The sequence below is a fragment of the Anarhichas minor genome, unplaced genomic scaffold, assembly GCF_050575085.1.
Source record: "Anarhichas minor isolate MPS153535 unplaced genomic scaffold, ASM5057508v1 ptg000041l, whole genome shotgun sequence".
NCBI lineage: Eukaryota > Metazoa > Chordata > Actinopteri > Perciformes > Anarhichadidae > Anarhichas > Anarhichas minor.
Genome location: NW_027466487.1, coordinates 6772204 through 6791205, shown reverse-complemented (window position 1 = coordinate 6791205; position 19002 = coordinate 6772204). Strand labels below are relative to the sequence as shown.

Below are 19002 nucleotides of genomic sequence, written 5' to 3'. Positions count from 1 at the left end.
ACGTTTGCATGTATTTTGTGTACTTAGTTATTTCTATATTGAATATCTAATGCTGGCTTTTATTCTCATGTTTTATTATTCTGTCAACATTGAACAATATCGGGTTGGGATAAGAGATTATGCAAAAGATAGATACAAATAATTGCAATACAAAATATTACGTTTTTTCCTCTTATATGGTTTTAACAGCAACTGAATATGTAGCAGTCTTTTATATATAATGGTCAGACACTGGCAACTGTGGAATTTATGTACTTATTGTTTCTTTCAATTCATACCTTTGACATTTGTGTACTGCTAACAAACTATAAATAAAACAATTAAGTTGTGCCTCTGAGGTTTATTCTTGATTGTTGACTAAGCTTCGTGGACAAGTCAAAGCTGATCATCAGACTTTGAAAGTGCTCTTCATGAATGCAATCCTATGGCAGCTGTAATTATATGACAATTGTTCAAGTTAACACTGATAATCTAACAAAACGCTGAATTGCAAAATGTCTGAATAATGAGACATGAGCCTAATAAAAGTGTTTGATGTTCTTAAAAGGTGACTGAAGCCTGATAACGTCTAATCAAATTGCCACTATAATAAACTTTTATTAAAACTCTATATCAGATTATGTTGTGTTAATGACCACCATCATGTACATTCCATTCGGTTTTTTTGTTCCACAAGGTAGCGCCTGCATGCTGCTGCCATAAACCTTTAAGCATCAACCTACTTTAACCCAGGTATTCTTAGAGTGCATAAAGCAATGAAGCTTAAGGCTGGGACTGAATCCAGGACTTGAAACTTAGTCATAAAATAAGAAAAACAAGTAAAAGGATTGGAAATTGATAGTTGAAAACTAAGAACAATTTGCTTTTCAAGATAATATAATCTGTATAATCCACACAATGATGCAAATGTATCAATTGTATTGCTTGATTTTGCAACTTTCCTGAATACCCAGAGACATTTCTTTCAAACAGCACCTTTGGCTACTTTTAAAATTAATTTGGAAGTTTTAGTGGCTTGTACGGATAAGTACCGCCCAAGCGTGACACTGTTAATGCTTAAGTGTTTTTAGATATAAGGAAAGATGCATGTGTTTGGGAAGTAGCGAGCTTCCATTGATTTCTAATCATTATGAATTTTCATAATGTCATAATGGTATGACAACACCTGCCCTTCCATGCCAATATGTCATTAATCTATAGTTATGTATTTAACTAATAACGTACATTACATTACAGTCATTTAGCAGACACTTTTATCCAAAGCGACTTACAATTCAGAGTCTATGACATTTCTACACCGTAGGTACAACTACGGGAGCAATTTTGGGGTTAAGTGTCTTGCTCAAGGACACATCGACATGCGACTAGCAGAGCCAGAGCCGGGGATTGAACCGCCGACCCTCTGACCCTCTGATTGAAAGACGGCCCTGCTATCCACTTAGCCACAGTCGCCCCCACGTACATATACATTCTGAAAATGGTGTCTCCAAAATCTGACTTCTTATCAAATTACAACCCGTATAAATAGTAGAAGTAGACAGTAGAGTTGACAAATGTTTTCTGAATGCAGAAGCCAAATTCGTCACCACATGGATAATTGCCAATGCGTAATATTTTTCAAACAAACAGTCATATTGTGATATCATCACACCAGCACAGCATGCCCAGCATGTGGTTTTATTAATTTAATTAATAATTATTTTAATGTAAAGAATTACAGGTGACGGAAACAGATGAGATAAACAATATGACCATGTTAACATAATGTCCAAATATTTTAATTCCTAAAGAAAACTTCTTTAGATTACGCAGAAACATGGCTTTGCTTTTTCTCCTCCGTTTCATGATAATATGTAAAGTACAGTTCATGTTAAGCACTATATTTCACTTTTAAAAACTTTTGTCCTGTTTTAATTATTCAACAAAAAATAACAGTCCTGGATGTTATCAGAATGTTGTTGATTTATACGAGTGTACATGGAGTTTGTTTATCAATCTGATTCCTAACAAATCACATAAGAATAAGAATAACACCCTCCAACGACTTTGCACATACATTGCATGGGTCTTACTCATTGGTTGTCACTGCAAAAGCACCTCAAAAGAAATAAAGGCTGTAACGAGTGAAGAGGTCCATTGCCCCTCCCCTCAAACACGCATAGTGTACTCACTGCACCTCCTCTGTGAAACCACTTTGTATGCGCCCGGAGGCTGCAGGAGATATGGAAACATCTGTGATACTGTTCGTCATCTTGGCAGCAATCTCAGGTGAGAAATAAACACTTTCATAGACAACGCCTCCATCACGTCATGATTATTCAAGTTATCTCAATTGAATTTGAAGAGCGGACTCTAAATAATATTTGAACACGGTTGATTGTTATTACTGGTCATAGTTTTATTGGTTATTATAGTTTTACATGTTAATAGTGTGATATTAAAGATTCTGTTCAGCTACACTGTCTTTTACTTTTAATGCAGTGCAGGTCACAGCTGGATCTAAAAGACTACAACATAAAGAGAGAAGTCTTTTAATGCACCTTTATACGTATATTTTTATTATTTAAAAATTGGCATGGCATAGGGAAAACTATTCTCTATTGCTTTTTTGATATCAATATTTTAGTGTTCTCGTGGTCTTGGTTGCACGACATTTTCATGTAAATATGACTAGATTAAACATCTAAATCCAAACCTTATTTTATATAGTTTTGTTGGCTGGATTTGATTTGATGCACGTTTCTGTTATTTCAAATTGGCTAGTTTTTAATTTGATTACATTCCCGCCCAGTGATCCACGGTGCGTTGTTTTACAGTCTCAGTAACCTTTATCCCAATAATGTAACTGTCTTCTCCAGGTTTATGCTACGGAGATGGTGTGCTACCAGACAGTCTGATTGCAGCTGTTGGAGGGAAGGTGACATTCACCACAACAGTGACCCCACCAGCAACACCATTCCTGTCAGTAAGCTGGAGTTTTACTAATATCCACAGTACTTCTAATATAATAACCTCATCTGATGAAGACATAACTGGACCAGCGTATACAGACAGGATCACCTTCTTCAGATCTAATGGATCTCTGGAGTTATGGAATCTGACCGACAGCGACAGTGGAGAATACAGCATCTTCATCATTCCAAATGGTGCAGCAATGCAGAACGGAAAATGCAGACTTGTCATACATGGTATGTTGATGCAACGCGGTTGAACATACAGAAAACTAACTTTTTTGAAGATTTTGCTCCTTCAACCATTTTAAAGTAATACTTCAACACACATGCAGTGACCACAGAATCAAATATAAAGTCATCATTTCAAAACTGATGAAATGCCAGAAGTCAAAATAATTTAACTTCTCAACGTCAACTTCTTGTGTTCGACTCCTCTGAAAAGCAGCTACATCTTTCCATAGCTATTCTTTATGACTTTGACCTATACCATATCTTTCCCGCAGCCATTTTCTTATGCAATACTGTTATCAGTTCAATAAAACCTGCCTTTGATTGACATACAGGGAGCAAGTGTAAACCAAGTCGCAACTGCCCATCATGGATGCTTAGGGTCAGGGTTATTTGACATTATGCATCGTTTTTAGTGGATGTCCTGCTACAGCAACAGGGTAGAAAAGCTTTGCTTCCCTTTGTGACTTTGTTCTTTGTTCAACTCAACCCACAGCACCAGTCTCTAATGTGGTGGTGACCATCAGCAACACAGACTTGGTGGAGTTCAGCAGCGTCAGTCTGTCCTGCTCCTCCTCTGGATCCTCTCTCTCTTTCCTCTGGCTGAACGGCAGCTCTGAGGTTACAGCCAGTGACAGAGTTCAGCTCACCGATGGAAACTCCACTCTCACTGTAGCCAACGTGACCCGCGAGAATACTATGACGAAGGTTCAGACGTCACCCTGACCTGCTCGGCTCTCTCGAGACCTCCAGTCATGATTCGGTGGTTTCTGAATGGAGACCTGCTCTCTGATTCTGAACCAGAGCTCAGACTGGTGAACATTCAGATGAGTCAGAGTGGAAACTACAGCTGTCAGGTCTTCAACTACAGAACGATGAGAAATCAAACATCTCAGCCGTCAGCTGTCTCTGTACTGAAGTGTAAGTTGGGGGGAAAAGGACTTCTTGTAGCTGAGAGCCTAAATAAGTAGGTTTAATTGTGTTGTTTGACATGGAAGTGGTACACAATTCAATATGCTTAGCTGAACATAATCTTGCTGCAGAAACAGAGTCGGAACAATTGATCTGTGCCAACATTTTTTTTCTTTTCTACCCATAGCACAAATCTCCAATGTTGTAATAACTCCCAACACCACAGATTTGTCAGAGCTCAGCAGCTCCGTCAGTCTGTCCTGCTCCTCCTCTGGATCCTCTCCCTCTGTCCTCTGGCTGAACAGCAGCTCTGAGGTTACAGCCGGCGACAGAGTTCAGCTCACTGATGGAGGCTCCACTCTCACTATAATTAACGTGACCCGCTACGACCAGGGACCGTTCATTTGTCATGTGTTCAATAATTACACCAGTGATCCAGTGAAACTCGACATCAGCTGTGAGTACTCTCCGATGTCACAGCGTCTGCATGCATACGCCACACAGACCTTTACATAATTATTACAACCGTCATGTCACAAGTGGGTTTGTCTAAATGACTTATTGTGCTCCTTGCTGTTTGATTGCTGCCGTGTTTGGCTGCCGCTGAGTAAATGACAGCTCCATTTAACTTAATGATGCAGTTTGGCATTGGAACGACACAATTACCAGTAATGACCCCTTCACACTGAGCCAAGCAAGAAGCAATATGAACCTTTTCTCAAGCAACTGTTATTTTATTGTTGACTATATTATTTTACATCTTTTTCCTCAGATGGCCCAGAAAATATTCATTTGACAATATCTCCGTCACAAGAATACTTTGAGGAAGGATCAAACATCAGCATGATGTGCTCAGCTGACTCCAGACCTCCTGCCCTGTTTCAGTGGTTTCTGAATGGAGACCTGCTCTCTGATACTGGACCAGAGCTCAGACTGATGAACATTCAGATGAGTCAGAGCGGACGCTACAGCTGTCAGGCCTTTAACAACAAAACCCTGAGAAATCAAACATCTCAGCCTGCAACTGTCTCTGTACCGAGTGAGTTAGAATCGGTTAAATGGTTCCAACACAATGGCTTTACGTTTTGAATTCTTGACTTGCTGCTAGTCTCTTTTTACCTATTTTTTCACAGCACCGGTCTCCAATGTGGTGGTGGCTTCAAACAACACAGACTTGGTGGAGTTCAGCAGCTCCGTCAGTCTGTCCTGCTCCGTCTCCTCCGTCTCCTCTCTCTCTTTCCTCTGGCTGAACGGCAGCTCTGAGGTTAAAGAAAGTGAGAGAGTTCAGCTCACTGATGGAGGCTCCACTCTCACTATAATTAACGTGACCCGCTACGACCGGGGACCGTTCAGGTGCAGCGTGTCGAATGGTGCCACTATTGAAACCAGCCAACCGGTGAATCTTTTCATCCAGTGTAAGTTTATGACAAAGGGACTTGTGCTAAGTATTGCCACTTTTACTTCACTTTATAATTGTGATTCTCAATTGTTATACATAGAGATGTCCCCCAGCATATTGTTCAAAGACTCACAACTGTAACAGTACGTCTGATTCTAAAGACTGAAAGACAAACACACAGAAAAAAATCATGGACACATCTAAAGCCTCTACAAGAATACAGCCAAACTACAGTGTCTTCAAACAATCTGACTCTTTGGTTTGTTTTGTTTTCAGTTGGACCTGACAACATAGCCATCAAAGCACCTAAAACAGTGCGTGTTGGAGATTTCACAATGCTTTACTGCTCCACTATGTCCGTACCAGCTCCAACGTTCACATGGCTTTATGATGGAAAGCCAACCAGCATGCAGGAGTCTGTGTACATTATCTCCTCCATCAGAAGCTTTGACGGTGGGACGTACACCTGCACTGCTGTCAATGCTGCCACAGGGCTGAGCCAAACAGTGAGCCACAAGTTAACTGTTGGAGGTGTGTATAAAAACAAGTAAACTGACAGAAACATATCCCAATGAGACGTGTATTTTTCTCTGTGTTTAGGACAAATGCATTTAGGATATTCTTCGTGTTTCTTTTCCAGATTTTTCAGACTGTGACTGCTCAGTTGCTGCTGGGAGGGCTACAATCATAACATTTGGATGTCTTCTAATTATTGCAATTGTGTGTGGAACAATTGTTTATTGTATGATAAGAAGGAATAGGTAAGCATATACTGTAAGCAAGTACATTTACTCAAGTACTGTACTTAAGTAAATTACAAATACGTCAAACTTTTACTTGAGTATTTCGATTTTTACTTTACACTTCTATTCCAATACATTTCAGGGGAAATGTACCGCAGGAACGCAGGACTCTTAAAGGTTCATGAACTCCCAGTGCTTTGTAGATCATCACACTATCAGTCTTGTTAAATATTATAACTGGACTATATAGGGCACTGTTACTAAGTTCATCATTTATGTCTATAATAAATATTTTATGTCACTTGTGTAAAAATTAATGGACTTTGTTATTTATTACCAACAACATGAACTTATGCATTTGACCCTATAGATGTGTATCGAGCCGGTCAGGTCCAACACAAAGGAATTTATGGAGCCCTCTTCAATAGCAGCTCTCACCTGTTGTCAGGTCAAATCTTACGGTACGGGCAGATCAGGACAAGGACAGAAGAATGTCACATGCTTGTCAGGCTAACGGATCTCAGTCAACTTGTTCAGTCTCTGTGAAATGTAAGTTTTGTATTGAGACACACCTGGATACAGCCAGGGCCATTGGATTATTTAAGTGACAACACAAAAAAAACATTTGTATCTCTTCAGAGCTCATGTTCAGAGGGCTGGAAGCACAACACACAAACACGTTGCATGTTTTGTGACGAGGGTAAAGTTGGCACAATGAGGATGCAGTCATTCATTGTACAAACCAGGCTAATACTGTATGCAATCTCTGCAGTAACCTAGAGTAACCCTAATATATAATGACTGTGTGATCTCATAGGAGCAGGAGGCACGTCACAGAGCATAGAAATACGTATATACTAATGGTTTCTTTGCAGCATTCATTTTGGCATTCTGGCACCATTGAGTCTGCATCCATCTTTCTATCTGATGTTACCTTTATACCAAATTATAAAACATGCAAATAGCAGATATGAAACAACAAAGACAATTTGTCTCACGTAAAAAAAATTAAATAATCTAACTCAACACAGAGTTCCATCTCTCCTTTGACTGCAAGAAAAAGCAGAAGTGGAAACACACACACACAGTGCTACTCTACAGGTTCCTACATCAGTTACTGATTATTGGATACAATGACGTCCTCTAGCAAACATTCAAGAGTAGTAGTAGTAGTAGTAGTATCATTTAACATTTTGAAATTAAATGACCTGATCGATTAGCTTTCTTATTCTATCGCTTAATCAAGTGATAGAATTTTAAAAGCTCCCGACACTAAAGTCCAGAGCATCACTGGCACTTCTATTAAAGCTGGTGGCATAATGTTTTGTGATTCGGAGGCAGTCAGTCAGGCGACATACAGTAATTATGTAAATATTGAGGATTATCTGACATGCAAAACAGTGGCTTTTCTCTGGGGTAAAATATTAACCCAGTTAAAAAGATAAGACTTGGCAGTAGCTGCACTCTGTAGAGGTCAAAGGTCAACCCGGTTGAAAGATCTAAAAAGTAGTGACTTTTTAAATAGCTTTTTATCTTTTTATCAAAATCAAACCCAAAATACAACTCAGATTCTCTACTGAAAATGCTTTTTTTCTTGTTCAGGAATCACAAAGTTAAACTTCTGTAAACTGCGTCTGTCTGTTAAACTGTGGTCTTCTCGTTTACATTAAGTAAACTTCACAGACTTGGAAAATGGCCACGGGATCCATTCAGAGCTCATAAAAACCTAGAGATGTAGCATGACTACATTAGTAAGAATGTATTTTGCGTCACATAAAACTTTGGTTTCTGTACTAAACTATAGTTGTGAAATTCAGCTTTGTAAGAAATGAGTTTGTGGAACAGTTACACTTGATTCTGTTTTGACTGCAGGGACATGGTTTTATAATAAAGCATCAGTTAATAATTTGTCCATGGAGAGTAATTCCTTTTGGGTTTTTTTAGACATTGAGAACCATTTCTAGAAGGATAAGTTCTCCTGTCAATTCGTCAGCACCTTATGAGCCATATTTACTCCATCGCTCCCAGTGTGACAGCAGAGGTTGAGTGACATTACATTTACACTTTGAGTGCCACTTACCAAAGCACATTGTTATTGAGAGTCCACAGTGACGCATTCTGACATTTCACCTCCCGCTCTGTACATTCACAGGTCAGGAGTTATAGACATGTGACACATTATGAATGCCTCATTGTTTCCGATGATTCAATGGTTGGGTCTCAGTATTTGAACTGCCACTTATCAGACTGGGATCTATTCTGGATAGAGGTTTGTGAAAACGGCAATAATAAACGCAAACATACATAGAGACACTGAATGAAATATCTCCATTTTTAATAAATTAAAAATTCAGTCTGTCTGCAAATATTGAACCAAGAGACGTGTTTGCAAAGCTGTCTGAAGGAGGTTAAGTGTCTCCTGGACGTCTTTGATCCTCCTAATCGAGGAATGCTACGCCTCACTGCTGCTCCTCAAACACCACCCCGTAAGAGACCCAAAAGCACTCACCGAAGAGCTCATAAAACTGATGCACAGCAGGCCTCCACCACCATGACTCAGACTTCCAATACACATTGCCAAATGACTAGTCAGTCATTTGAGTAACTTTACTGAAATTGGTTGGATTATGGAAAATCTACTAACACAAAAACAATATATTCACAAAGTATGAAGATGGTCCAAATGTTGTTTCATGCCTTTTTTAAATAAAATATATTCTTGTCTGAACAACTTGTCAATGAATTATTCTAAATGCAGTCTAGATTTACAAATACAGCTGAGCACAACCAGTCTGTTACGACTAGTTTCATTTATCTTCACAACTTTTGAATTCGATCATTAGCATATTAATTGTACATTTGGACATTTAATTGTGGGGCTTCTTTAAAAAAAAAGCTTTTTTTTATTAACCTTGCTTTAAGATTAACTTGAATTATAAGAATTGTTTTATTGATGAGACCTCCGGCAGGATAAAATCGGCAGAAAATCATTAATTTAAGATTTTTATTTCAGTGGCTTACTAGTTAATTGTTAGAAGATTACGTCCCATCATACTTTATTGTGTTGAAATTACAAATCGGTGCTTTACGGAAAGCACCGATTACCAATACCATGTCAAGGTTTCTTTAAACACTGCTGACCTCTATTTCTCTGGTCAATGGACATTTCTACATAAAACTAATTTCTTCATCCACCCGAGTCTTTCGGTAACCTCTGACTGAACTCATACCTACAGGCATTTCGGTGTGTTTACACAGTGGCATCGTAAACCGTGTTTGTGCTTTTCATTACTGAGTGGGGGGTCTGGAGTTGGTCCTGTGCCGTCACTGTTGGACGTTATAAGAGCAGGAGCACCTGTGACTCTCCATGTTTTAGATTTCGAAGAGGACTGTGAGACAACGTCACGTTAGTCTTCATGGACATCAAGATGCTCAGGACTGCCGTTTGTTTGGCGCTTGCTTTATCAGGTAAATTAAATCCCGATGATGTTTTGATGGGCTTGTGTCACGATTGTTTGATTTGTTGTATTAAAAAAAAAAAAAAATTAGGTTTATGTGTAGGTGATGGTATCTTACCCCCGGGGCCTCTGAGCGGAGCTGTGGCGGACAAAGTGAAGTTCACCACTACCCTCACGCCTCCTGAGAGTCCGTTCCTCTCAGTCAGCTGGAGCTTCAAAGGGTTGAACATCATCACCTCCACCAGCACCAACATCACTGGGCCCGGACATGCCAACAGGATCTCATTAGACCGAGCCACGGGGGCCCTGGAGCTCAGGAACCTGGTCCTGGAGGACAGCGGGGAGTACACCGTCACCATCATACCAGACAAAGTGCTGCAGAAACAGGGAACGACCATACTGAATGTGTATGGTGGGTGTAATGTTGTGAAGTTTAAAATATCAGAGAAATATCTGTCACTTGAAAACAATTCTTCTGAAATGAGTGACATCCTCAAAAGGACATTAATTGATTTATCATTCATACAATTTTAATCCATATCTCTTGATACTGCAAGACCTGTGGTGGACACTGCTGGAATATGCTGCTGGAATATCTAATCCAACAGCAATCCTGCGAAGAATGAGACCTTTTCCAAGCCGATTGTATTACATTTTGTAATTTAAAAATCTAATTTCAGACAAAGGTGTTGAAGCCTTTGAATGTAAAGCAATAAATCTGTTATTCTATTCACTCCTTTTCCTGTAAATGCATCACGATTCAAGGATTTATAGGTTATATTTGTCACGTTCACAAACAATGCTCGGCATGAAATGCAGTGTAGCTTCTCTCAAGACTAGTGTGAAAAATAGCAATTAGAAAAAAAAGAAATGTTAGAAAAATCAAGGATCAGTACAATTGTAGATAGAGACATTCCTTCACTCATTCATCCATTTACTCATTGTATTGACACTCTTTATGTTCTGCCAGCGCTGATCACTGGAGCCATCATCCGCAGCCCCGCAGCCGTCTTGATAGAAGACAAAAGCTCCACCAACCTCAGCTGCGACGCCTCCGGCTCCATCAGCACCAGAGTGTGGACCAAGGACAATCAGCCGCTCCACCCGAGTGGCAGAGTCACCTTCTCCATGGACAACAAGACGGTGTTTCTGCATCCTGTTCACAGCTCCAACCACGGCACCTACCAGTGTCGAGTCAGCAACCCAGTCAGCACCATGACTGTGGCCCATGATCTCACTGTCAACTGTGAGTACTGCTCACTTCAACACTTCTAGTAACCATTTATTAGGAAAAGAAATAAAGTACAGTTTATACAGTGGTGAAATGTAATATCAGTACTTTTACAAGGACCTTAATACTTGTACTTCTCTTCTCTGTGCAGTTGGACCACATAACATATCGATTGCTGGTCCAGCAGCAGCAGCACTTGGCCAGAGAGTCACACTGGAGTGCACAGCAGACTCCGTCCCACCAGCAAACTTCAGCTGGATGTTGAACGGCAATCACACAAATGTAAATGACTCCATGTACATCATAGAGAGGTTGGAGGCAGAAAACGTCGGGAATTACACCTGCACCGTCACAAATATGGTGACAATGATGGAAAACTCCACGGTTCTGAATCTGAGAGGTGAGACATTTCTTTTTCCCATAGAGTCAGGAAAGTGATGCATTCAGTTGGTTGTCAATAACATATGCATTTTTGCCTAAATGTCAAGGTTGTTTTGACAGTGTTTTCTACATTTTAAAGCAAGCTGGCGATTGCAAGTGGTGATGATTGTTGTCTTTTTTACTCCATAAAGCATCCTGCTGTGCTCCCCGCTGGTCGTTTGTATTGCTGTTCATCAGCACACTGATTCTGAGAGGGTTAATGTAAGAGGGAGTAGCAGGTGAGATTAATCTAAAATAAGATGATAAATCTGTTTTATCCTTTTGTTCTTTTTCACCGTCGTACTAATTTACATTGTTGTTTTTTTTCCTCAGTTTCTTGCGTCGCTGATGCATTTTTCTCATGGCCAAGGACCCCGATCAAAATCAATAAATAATGTGCTGCACATTAAATGTTTATTTGACTCAAGAGACATTAATGTTACAGCTCGTCATTTGTGAGACAAAGTGGAAACTCTCACATTTGAAAAACAACTATCCCGTGTGTCTTCATTAAACAGACTTTGGGAGAAGTAAAAGTACAAATAAACCCCTGTGTCCTCAACAAGAGAGTTGAGGTAGAGTTTGTGTGGGCGATAATATGCAGGTGTGATTGTTCCACGTTGTTTTTTCCTCATATATCAAACTGTATAATGCATACTTGCATCCTGTTTGATGAAAAATGATCTATTGAATGATCTAATGAACTGTAAATGCATAATTTGCCAAGGAATGTATGATGATGTTGCTGAAAGAAGTGACATTTAATAGACGAAGCTAGTTTGTGCCAAATATTATTCCTGTTTACAACGTGAAATAAATCTTAACATTTGAATTTTAAAAAATGAAAACCTGTTAAGGAATTAGGCGACATTTTATTTACCGACATTTTCACTGCAGCGCTACACATCAACTCTACTTTCAGGTCCTGTGAATTAAGCTGTGAGTTGAAGTGTCACATTGACCACCAGCGGTTGAAAAAGTTTTTACATCCTTTACTTAATCCTTCAGATTTCAGTCTGGTTGGATAATAATTTATATTTGAGTGAAAACGATGGAATTGTGCTTTAAGTGTAGCAATCTGGAGTCTTTTGAAAAATGAGCTTCAAGTTTTCTGAATTGTGACACGGTTCCATATTTTGTATCAGTTTGTGATACTGCAAATATATAAATATTGCAATATTTTCACCAGTGGGCCATAGGCTCAGTCACCATTGTGTGCGATAGATAGTGACTTAATAGACATGTATTTAAAGGAAGATCTTCAAGATTGACACTAAGTAAAAGGTAGTAATACAATGCCAAAATACTTCACAGCAAGTAAAGGTCTTGAAATAATAAAAAAAATAAATACAAAAGTATTATTGCCAAAATGTACCAAAAGTAATACATTAGTGAGTAATGTCTCTTGGAGACGCAAAGCTGTATTTGCTGTAATTCTAACTATTGACACTGTACCATCACTTTCACAATGTTAATGCACCACAGTCTCCAAGATGGAAACATATTGTGTGCTTTGACTTAGAGGATTGTAACTCGGGCTGCAGAGCTGCCTGTTGCAGTTGTTATTCCTGTCTTGCCCCGAAAGACCAGCAACAAGCTGAGTTCCACCAACTGAAACAGGCAAAGCTTTGCATCCCTGACCCCGATTACTCTTGAACACCTGGGGCTAATTTATCCAGGGACTCTGATTGGTGGAGATAATTATACATCACTTTTCTGAGACGCAGCTCCTACCAGGAGGCTTGACACGAGGTCACTGGTGAGCAGCTATACAAGTAATGCAGTGTTCTGCTTTATGCTCTTTTGTTTCCTCACACTGATTAAGAACTTATCAGAAAATATTTGGAAAGATGCAAATTTGCATCTTGTTCAATGTATTATTTAATTTAAAGCTAAATGGCATCTATGTAAACATTTCCCTCTTTTGATTCTCTTTAACTCACACGCAAACACTATCTCACATTTATGAAGATGTTGATATGAGGAGACGAGCTATGCTCCGTTCAGCACCAAGTCTCGCAAATGTCCTCATACAGTATATAAGGGGAACACAAGCTTATTGCAAATCTGACATCAAACTGCAGGGTAGATGTTACATTTATAGAATATAAAAATACATATCACAAGGACTACACGTACAAACAGAATATCCAATCAATCATTATTATTACACTTTGTGAGGCTAGTTCAGCTCCATTTCTACTTTCATCTCCAGGAAAGATGAACACACAACAATGTAGAAAATCATGTTTTGATTTTACTATCACACTTTAAAAACAGCTTGTATGAAGCAAAATATGGTTTTTGCTTTTTGGCTGACAGCACAAGGAAAAAGATCTGAGAATTTGATCCACCATAAAAAAGGGACATCTGGATACTTTTTTTTAAATCAGTGAGCGATGATGCAAAGCTTCTCATATTGATACAAATCCACAAAGCATAACTCAGTCCTGCTTATCTGGGAATTACTGTGTTCAAATAGTAAACTATTAAATTCTCAAGAAAAGAAAATGGTGTCAACATCACAGTGTTTCTCTCAACGGCATTATCACCTTTTGACCACACGAGGTCGCTGTGCTACTGGTGGACACTTTGAGGGTGGAAGAGAGGAATAAACTAGGCTCACTGCTTACTTTAAAATTACAGCCTTGATCACTCAAAAGTGAAACAATCGGCCTGTAAGAGTTGCGTTTTGTTAAAGTGCTGAGAGATGGAAAAAAGCTTCCTACCGTTGTAATGGCCATATCCTCTTCTCTTTCTTTGGTGAGTTATATAAGACAGCTTTTGAGGAAGATGCCTCTGGATGTTCCATCATGTAACTTTAAGCTTGAGGAATATACAGGGAGACCACAAAATACTGCATATACCTTACAGTACTTTTTATTTATAGTGAGTGTCATGTTGAGGCCGTGGTTTTGCAGCACGGTGTTGTAATCGCAGTCTGTATAAACCGCACGTCTGTCAGTCTGTGTTGGTGTTGGACTGGTTGAGAGTATGTTCCTCTTTGCTTATGCTTCTTGTTCTCTGTATTCATGCAATCATTCATTGAGACCTTTCTGACGCGGCTTTACTTCATGTTTTTTCAGAGTTTTCTACTGAAGCACCAGCTCGACGGATCTGTCTCTTTGTAACTGTAAGTTTCCTTCATGTTGATTTGACTTAAAAGCTGATTTTTGTTTTTTAAAGCAGAAGGCCTATTGTGTTGAATTGTAATGCGTTTCTGTAATTTTGTCCACCGCCTGTAGTTACGAACAATGGAAACTTGCAGCAAATCACCGTTCACACTTCTGAAGGTGATTTTCATTACATTACTCCCAGGTAAGAGAAAATGTTTTAAACTTTTTAAAAGTTATGATACATAATAAATAAGATAATATTGGTTTAAATAATTTAAAATGTTTCTGTTTAAGATAGTTCTACAAGTATAGTTTTTTTTAAATACTCAGTAATGTGAATAAGTTTGTTAGTTTTGCTACACAGCCTCTAAAAAGTCAACAGTACTTAAAACACAATATGTTAGAAACCACAGAGGGACTCCATATACAGTACGTCTACAATCATTTGATTGATGAATGAAATCTCTTGTTACCATATCACCTTATTTTTTTGCAGTTCTTGGAGCACAAAAAGTCAAAGTGACGGGATACCTCGGGCATGATGTCACCCTGCCATGCCAAGCCATCACAAGACCAGAAGATATCATTGTTCAGGTTCAGTGGGAGCTCGAACCACCAGATGGAAAGAAAATCACCATCACTGTTTCCAACAGTCAATTTGGAGTTAATGTTTCAGAATCGTTTCTAAAGGAGAGAGTAGAGATTGAAGAGCAATCTTTGATCATTCGAAAAGTGGAAATGAGAGATGCAGGGTCTTACACCTGCAGCGTTACAGTCTTTCCTAGTGGGTCATTTGAAGGAACCACCAACCTTCATGTTCAAGGTGAGTAAGAAATAATCAGCATTACTCCAAGCCAGAAACTAAATTTGAATACATTTTGTTTTACATTTTCTAATTTTACTGTCCATCACTTGTCAGTCCCTCTTAGTGAACTTCATTAATTTGACACTCGGGGATAATCACGGTCATATTTCTTCTATCAGAACAGATGCAGTTATCATCAGGGTTGGTGTCGGCTATAGTGATTGTTGTCATTGTGCCGTTAGTGATCATGGCTGCCATTGTATACCTGATCTTCATCAGAAGGTGAGTGTGTGTGTGTGTGTGTGCGTGTGCGTGTGCGTAGCATAGAAATATAGAAGCTGTAGAAAAGAAACTTAGATATCCTCTAAATACTGTTTAACAATAACTACATCTGTCAAGTGGACGGTAATATTTAACAATGTAACAGTGTATTTATGAGGATCTTGAACTTCTTGTTCTTTATTTTGAAAGACAGACGGTAAATTACAGGAGACAAAAAACAAACTTTGTAAGGTGGTGGGCCCTCATTAGCCGTGCATGCATAGGATAACTATGTATTCTGTTTTTTTTTTATTTATTTATTGTCAAGCAGCGATTCTTTTCTATTTCTTTGATTATTTTTCAATATTCAAATATTAGATTTTCTGGGTTGTACTACACATATTTTAGTCAAGATTGTTTCATAGATTTACTCATTTTCCTGAGATGCATTTCCCCATTTGTCCTAACCCTTCATTTTTAAACATATCTTTAAGATAGATGTTCTCTCGTGTTTAGAATATTTGTTCTTGAGATTCAGTTTAAATTAAGAGGATGTTCATTTTCTATTTAGTTCACTCAAAACATAAAACGTGACTTTTGTTAGTTTGTTTTGTCATTTAAAAAAATATATATTCAAGAATGAATACAGAAGCAGAGTGCAAGTGAGAAAAACAAAACAAAAAAAATGTTCCCCACCTGTTTCACAGACGTAAAAAAAAAAATTAAATTAAGGAACCTAGAAAGAAAATATAAATTGTTCTCTTGTGTTTATGACTTAAGGTGGAAAAAGGTTTTGCCAGTATAGACTTAAAGAAATGATCAGGTTTGTTTTTTTCTCACTTGCATCTCAGGGCTTCTGTAAATATATCATTTATACAAAAAGGTTTTTTAGGATTAGAAAGAAAAGTCACTTTAGATCTAAAGTCAAACCAGGTCAATCTCATGCAACTAATCACAGGACTCTTGATTCCTTCACTCAGACGTGATCCTACGGTCCGGCAACGAGTCTACATTGGTGAGAACAAAAGCACTCTCCACATCTGATGGATTTATATCTTTTACGTGTTTCAGTTCCCTTGACTTAAAGCGTGTCTGTCTTTCAGATACAGACGGTCCCGTGATGGATGTGGCCAGGCCATCTGTTCTTATAAGAGACGAGGTGAGCTGGTTTGAAACCACATGTCTGAATTCAAGTTCGATAAATTTCAGTCAAATGAAATGTTGTTATGCTGCTGTTGTTTCAAAGAAACATAATGATACAACTGAGCAGGCCTCCACCTAAACACTCTTTCTCACACTTATTCATAGGATGTGGTCTATTCTGACGTGAAGCTCAAGCGATCAAGACATTCGGCACCGTCATCCAATGAGAAACACACAGCAGATGATGTCACGTACTCAGAGGTCTTAATTTTGCGCCAGCAGCCCAAATATGATGAAATGTACACGCAAGTAAAGAGGAGTGCAAAAAAAAACCCAACAACTTAAAGCCGGTGTATGCAAGTTGCATTTAGCACAATTGATCAGCCGATCAACCGCTTTTAAAATAAAATCTAACCTTTGTGACTGCTCCAGAACTTCATGCTCTCATATATTGTTTTCCCATGGACCTGTGTGTTTCCCTACAGCCTCACAGCAGGTGATGCAGAAAAAAAGGAAATGTGTTTTTCACCAAGTCCGCAGCGCTTTTATTAGCTGTGGTATTCTTAAAAAAATAAGAGTCTATAACCATGCCATTAGTTCTGTGAGGCTGTACTGAGCTAAATGCTCACATCGGTGTGCTAACATGCTTACAATGACAATGCTAGCATGTTGATGTTTAGCAGGTTTACCATCTTCATTGTATTGGTTTAACATTTTAGCATGCAGACATTTGCTAATTAGCACTAAACACAAAGTACAGCTGAGGATTATTGGGACAATAGAAATCAGATGATGCCACAAAATATCAGGACATCAAATTTATTCCAATACATCCTCTGGGAACCATGAATGCCCAGCAATCCATTCAGAAATAATTGAGATAATCTAATAAGGAACTAAAAAGTAAATCGCATGGTGGCGCTACTGGAAAAGTAAAAATATTACCAAAGTCAGCAGGATACATCGTTTGGGCACAATGGATATTTGTGCCACATTTCGTGCCAATACATATGTGAGAATGTATCCTCTAGGGAGCTTGAATATCTGTTACAAATTGCATGACCACCCATCGAATAGGTGTCGAGCTGCTCAGGTAGACATTACTCCACTATATCTTTACATCGATAATAGCCGTTTGGTGCTGTATTAATGCTCTGAGTGTCGTATATTGCAGGTAGGAATAGTGGAAACTGGCACACCTCCAACACTTTATCAAGGTGAACTATTTATTTTAAAGCCATGCCATGCAGAGGACAAACACTTGAACCATGACAACATGGCTGAGTGGTCACAATAGATCTCATTACACAAAGTTCCTATTCCTCCGTTGCTTAAAAAAAAAAAAAAGAAGACAAAAAAAGGAAGTAAAAAATGAAAAATTACACAATCAATAGGGAACCAACTTAACAATACAACACCAGTGTGAGCTGAAGGTGCTTAGGCACTGATTCAACTAAATCTGACACCATGATGTTTAGAGACTGATGTGTACCGCTTGCTTTTGCATGTGAGCTTATTTTAGGTTGACAAGATTTGAGTCAGAGAGGAAGGCTGGAGTTGTTGTGGTTTTACTTACAAATTATTACTTATTATTTTCTAACCCTGCCAATTTTTTTAAAACTTGCAGCAGCTTTGAACCAAAAACAATAACTGCATATTATGATACAATACTCTATATATTCCAACAGCATCGATACTGGTAATAGTTGTAGTCGTATTTGACCCGATACAATATTCTGTCTGCTTTAAGTCTGCTGTGCAAAGTCCTGTTTGCAGATGTTGCAGTCTGAGCGTGCCTGAAGTAAGAAGGTGACAAAAAATGGTTTTTACAGTTGCTCAACATTACCAACAGTCCTTTTATGTTACCAGCTTGTTTTTAGCAGCATTTCCTGACAGTCGTGTTTTGTGGGTGTGAGATCATATCTGTTATGTAACCCTCACTTCGTGTTGTCATAGCATTAGAAAACTAACAGTAAAAAGCAAATTGTCCCTATTTTTAAAAACAGGCTACTGTTGCTGAATAACTTTTTTTTTTTAATGTACAGTAGAGTTCTTTCATGGCAGGAAATGGATAAAGATCAGACAAATGCAGTTTAAACGAAGTGCATTATGATAATATTTCTATAGCCGTCATGTTATTCAGATATGAGAAGAAGAAATGCAGACACACATCACTGTGGTACAAGTGAGAATGATTGAGCCACACATTTTTGTCAGCTGTTAAGAAATTAAACTCTGAGGACAAACAACAAGCAAAACAGGCTGCTCAAAACACTCAACGCGCCATTTGTCGTTTTGTGTCTCAGTCTAACGCAGATCATTTTACTTTGAG

At 38.6% G+C, this 19002-nt stretch overlaps 3 protein-coding genes across 3 annotated transcripts; all 3 read left to right on the top strand.

Annotated features, from left to right (window-relative positions):
- The first annotated feature begins 2222 nt into the window (after positions 1-2222).
- LOC142969692 (cell adhesion molecule CEACAM5-like) lies at positions 2223-6108 on the top strand. Its single transcript, XM_076109700.1, is given in 10 exon segments — positions 2223-2268; positions 2859-2961; positions 3070-3188; positions 3679-3870; positions 3873-4103; positions 4282-4551; positions 4867-5133; positions 5228-5509; positions 5770-5999; positions 6094-6108. Coding segments are annotated over 10 exon segments (1755 nt in total).
- Positions 6109-9652: 3544 nt separating this feature from the next.
- On the top strand, positions 9653-11571 carry LOC142969377 (cell adhesion molecule CEACAM1-like). The gene is made up of 5 exons (XM_076109246.1): positions 9653-9704; positions 9786-10106; positions 10665-10940; positions 11077-11325; positions 11498-11571. The coding sequence occupies exons 1-5, from the start codon at positions 9653-9655 to the stop codon at positions 11569-11571; spliced, it is 972 nt and encodes a 323-aa protein (XP_075965361.1).
- Positions 11572-14287: 2716 nt separating this feature from the next.
- Positions 14288-18699, top strand: LOC142969378 (uncharacterized). The gene is made up of 5 exons (XM_076109247.1): positions 14288-15284; positions 15446-15548; positions 16508-16542; positions 16631-16686; positions 16836-18699. Exons 1-5 carry the CDS (start codon positions 14918-14920, stop codon positions 17013-17015), a joined length of 741 nt encoding a protein of 246 aa, XP_075965362.1. The 5' UTR covers positions 14288-14917; the 3' UTR covers positions 17016-18699.
- The last annotated feature ends 303 nt before the right edge of the window (positions 18700-19002 follow it).